This window comes from Nansenia antarctica (genome assembly GCF_963989245.1).
Source record: "Nansenia antarctica genome assembly, chromosome: 15".
In the NCBI taxonomy this organism is placed as follows: domain Eukaryota; kingdom Metazoa; phylum Chordata; class Actinopteri; order Argentiniformes; family Microstomatidae; genus Nansenia; species Nansenia antarctica.
Window position 1 is genome coordinate 4,986,350 of NC_137685.1, and position 4,774 is coordinate 4,991,123.

At 43.4% G+C, this 4,774-nt stretch overlaps 1 protein-coding gene across 1 annotated transcript in view; it reads left to right on the forward strand.

Moving 5' to 3' along the window:
- LOC308170929 (transcription initiation factor TFIID subunit 4-like) overlaps window positions 1-1,217 on the forward strand; it is a gene marked incomplete at its 5' end in the record, with an annotated part of 14,973 nt that extends 13,756 nt beyond the window's left edge. Inside the window, 2 exons of the mRNA XM_080545782.1 lie at window positions 313-429; window positions 823-1,217. Coding sequence (XP_080401908.1) covers window positions 313-429; window positions 823-990 — 285 coding nt within the window. The 3' untranslated portion in view covers window positions 991-1,217. The remainder of the gene's footprint in view (window positions 1-312; window positions 430-822) is intronic.
- Window positions 1,218-4,774: the final 3,557 nt, after the last annotated feature.

The window sequence follows — 4,774 nt, forward strand, 5'->3', positions numbered from 1 at the left end:
TGAACCACTGTGCTGAGTGTGTGCATCTCACTTCAATGTGTGTGTGTGTGTGTGTCTGTCTGTGTGTGTGTGTGTGTCTGTCTGTGTGTGTGTGTGTGTGTCTGTGTGTCTGTGTGTGTGTTGGGTTATCTGCAATAATTGGCAGCCGGCACATATGGAGGAGAAGGTGTTACCTGTACCCTTAGACTCAGACTGAAACACATTGAGCAAACCGAGTGTCCTATGCTGATGCATCTATTAATGTTTGTGTTCAAGAATTGTGTGAACACAAATAAAGATACTAAAATGTGTGTTGGTGTGTGTGTTTTCCAGATGCAGCAAGCGGAGCAGTTTCAGCTGAGGCAGAGAGAAGCTAACCTGACGGCGCTGGCGGCCATCGGCCCCAGGAAGAAGAGGAAGCTGGAGGCCGCAGCGTCCGCAGCTGCTGAGGTAACGTTGTCTCAGTACACGCCTTCATCTCACCCGGCACTGGCTTGGTTTCTTCTCACTCGCTCCCAAACATAAATGGACTGCACTTGGGCGGCTGTGGCGCAGGAGGTAGAGTCGCCGTCTAATGATCGGAAGGTTGGCAGATCGGCGGTTCGAGCCCCGGCTGGCCACAGTGTCCTTGGGCAAGTCACTGAACCCCAAATTGCTCCCAGTGAGCGGGGCCGGCGCCTTGCATGGTAGCTTGCCGGCATTGGTGTGTAAATGTGTGTGTGAATGGGTGAATGAGAGGCCGTTGTAAAGCGCTTTGGATAAAAGGCGCTATGTAAGTGCAGTCCATTTACCATTCCCAAACATGCACTCACACAAGGTCCCCTCTCTCTGTCTCCTCCTCAGGGCTCGGGCTCCAGTCCCTCTCTGTCTGGAGGTGCTGGCGTGGCAGGGTCCAGGCAGTTCACCCGTCAGCGCATCACGCGCATCAACCTCAGGGACCTGCTCTTCTGCCTGGAGAACGAGAAATCCACCAGTCGCTCTCACCTCCTCTACAGAGGCTTCCTCAAATAGAGCGGAGAGAGAGGGGGGGTGAGAGATCAGTCACCTCCTCTGAGACTCCCAAGGGTTTGAGTCTGCCCTGCTCTACGTGACACTTTGAATACGGAAAAAGTGGGATTGGTCAGTGATTTTGATACATTGATTTCAAGGTTTTCCAGGAAGTAGTCCTACACTGGAAGCTTTGGTGAACGGAACTGAATGAGGAGGATTGAACGTCTGGCTACCCTGTGGAGTGGTCCTGTACTCCTGTATCTGGTGGCTCGACAGCCCCTCCCTTAAATCACTCCCCACAAACTTCCTACACAACGCTCTTGGGACTCTCATATGTTCTACTGTTTTTTATTTACGTTTTAGTTTCCTTATTTAGAATCCCTTTGTTATGGAAGTGTAATGAAATTATTATATATATATACAGTATATATATATATATACAGTATATATATATATATATATATATATATATATATATATATATATATATATATTATGCATTTTACTTAGAAGGCTGTTTTGTAAAGTGCAAATGACCTAATGTACAAAATATAAAGTAATGCAGTCAATTGATTTTATAATTCTCTTTATATGAAAGAATCTATATATTTTAAAAGAAATCTAATCAACAAAAGTGTTTCTGTAGAACGGCTGTTAAGATGTTTATCTTTTATTTTGTTATAGTTATTCGAATTTGTTTTAACGGATTTCTGCTTCTACTGACTTGCCTTCCTGATGATATAAGCCATATATTTGTATCTGATTATTAACAGCAAAGCAATTAATCAAGCAATTCCTATTGTAATCTGAAACAGCAGGGCTTTGTCTATCTCACGTTTGTCTCAGTTTGCAGCTCAGCTCGAAATCAATGTTTTCAGTGTTTTTAGCTCAAACTTGTGTTTTATTCTGTTTATTTGTTGTTTTGCATCTGTGTATGTGTGGTTGAGATCACATCTCTTTCCCTAACTAAACAACACATTGCACATTGATAACAATACACAATATTTTAATTAATAAAAACAAATATTGACAGATCTAGACTGAATTAAATTACAGTGATTGAACAGCTGAACAGTATTCCAAAAAATAGACAAAATAACTCCACCACCACCAACAAACAATTGCAGTCCAAATTGATAGAGGACACTTGCTGGACACCATTCCCCACAACTGTACTCTACGGCACATGCATGCAGGGAAGTGATTTTTTATTTTACTTTATAGACTGCATGTATTATGTATTGTAATACAATTTCTCAATCTATCTGAACCTTGAGGGACTTTTTATGCTCCCCAAAACATGCAAACTTTGTACCTTTTTCATGGATGAATATGCTGATTTGTTTCAGACGGTTGTATGGTATGAATGGTATTGTTATGATTGTTGAAGTTGTCCCGTCTGCATTATCATTTTAAGTTGCTTCTGTTCCGGTGCCCCATAGGACAGCCCTGGCTAACGCTCTGTGGTATTTTCTTCTTCCTGATTGATTTGATTTAGATGCTGATTGGTCGGTAGCCTACCTGTTACTTTCCATATTTATCTCTCACAGAGAACTCAGAGTAAGGGGGACCTCAGTAGCATATCATGTCTCCCTTCTTTCTTGTACATTTTGCACAGATACGCACTTGTTCATATGTAAATATTTTACCTAAAAGTTTTTAACTGCAATGGTTTTGTATAGGATTGAAAGAGAATTAACTCCTTCATTAAAATTTAAAATAAAAAAGATGTATTAGTTTTCCTTATTTCAGTGACTATCCTCACAGGTGCATAAAGGGCTCTGCACACAGCGTGCGATTTCTGTTGCGCGTCAACATTCCATTTTGAAGTTTGAATGGAAGTCTATGAGAACATCGCATCTCAACACACACGGCCCCGATTTTAATCGCAAGGCGAAAATTCGATTCCATTCATTTTGAATGGGAAAACGCACAAATTTGACAGTGTGACAAAACTCGCACGCCGTGTGCTTTGTCCCATTCAAAATGAATGGAATCGAATTTTCGCCGTGCGATTAAAATCGGGGCCGTGTGTGTTGAAATGCGATGTTCTCATAGACTTCCATTCAAACTTCAAAATGGAATGTTGACGCGCAACAGAAATCGCACGCTGTGTGCAGAGCCCTTTACAGTGAACATATGTTTTAAATGATTGATTGAAATGCAGAACATTACTGTCAAATGTGTCTGTGCACTAGAGAGCAATGCTTCATCGCTGACATTCCTAGTACAGCTATACAATTGCAACGGTATGTCACAGATTATTTCCAATGAAACAGCCTAAAGTAAACGATTAGAGGCCAGCCCGTAACAATACTCCTTCTATGATTGAACTATTAGGTCTGAGACGATGTTCTTTTCAGAGGTGGGATTGAACACATCCACTCTTGGCGGGTGCCCAACATAGATAATGTTCACATTTCGGGGGGGATCCACAAGGTGGGACTGTCTCCTAGCATCTGTACATCTGTCGTCATCACCATCTGTCCACTTATTCACAGAACAACAGCCCAGGCAGATACGTCTGCGCAAGACTTTTAACCACAGCGCGCACATCTCCCAAACTACCAGAGACACTTGGTTCACCATCAATTACGCACAGCCGTCTGCTAGCACTCTCTGTCCTCCTGTTCTGTGTCAGGCCGGTTGACTCGATCCATTCCTCCACCCGTTATCATACGTCTCACATTAGCAGCTGAGAGTTGCTGGCATACTGGAAACAGATGCCAGATCAGATGCTAATGTTTGCCACCACAGTGCGTCAGCCTGGGAAAACAATCACACCATTCTGCCTGTCTGTGGGGGACACATGGGACACATGCAGGCCTAATGCTACATGTACTGTGACCAGCTTTTAACATGCATGCAGAACAATTAACAACAAACATTTGCAGCTTTCAGTGAATAGGGGATCTAATTATGTATCCATTCTATTGTAAACTCCGCTCTGTTCAGTCGTTGTGCCGCTGCTCTCCACAAGGTGGCAGTATCATCTCATGTTTCAGGTACATGTATGCTTGAGGATGCAGGACAGGTGCATGCTTGAGGTTAAACCTTAGTACAGCAAGATTTGCTCAGACATTAGCATGCATTAAGTTACAGTTAATGCCTGCGAATGAATTCCATCCGTTGCGTCGCCATTAATCAAAACATTCGCTCAGTTGCATAATCTAACAGAGATGTTTGGTAGTGCTTCATTGCCAGGCTTATAATGGAACTATGAATGAGACTAGGGCCCTGTGTCTGACACTCACCTGTCAGATTATCTTGTGAACATGATGCTTACCCACACACCACTTAGTAAAGACATATTGTTACGGACAGTAGGCTGTGTCTATAATTATATAGATGGGGCAATAGAGCAGCCCAAAACAATGCTCAGGTGTCATTTGTAGATACAGGTTACCCTTGTAGCGCCTGACAGACAGACAGACAAACAGACAACGCCTCGGTACGGTACGGTTCTGTCAGGCCTCGCCTGACCTTTGTGCTTCAGCCCAATCCAATATTTTCCCTGGTAATTCCCCCTCTCCTGCGCTTACAGCACTGCTCTTTCAGAGTTAAGTCCACATAAGCTCCCACTTGAGTGCCAGAAACGGAGCGCCGCCGGAAGGGAGTTTGTGGTTGCCTAGCGACGTTAGAGTCACTGCACCTAAAGGGTGCTGGGTAAACACCACCCCAGCCTTCCAGAGAGGCAGAAGTGACATCACTCTTGTCACAGGTCTCATTAGATGTGTGATTGCAGGTTCCACTTTATTAATTATATTCATTGGCGTAATAATTCAGTTCACTGCTGGACGAGATG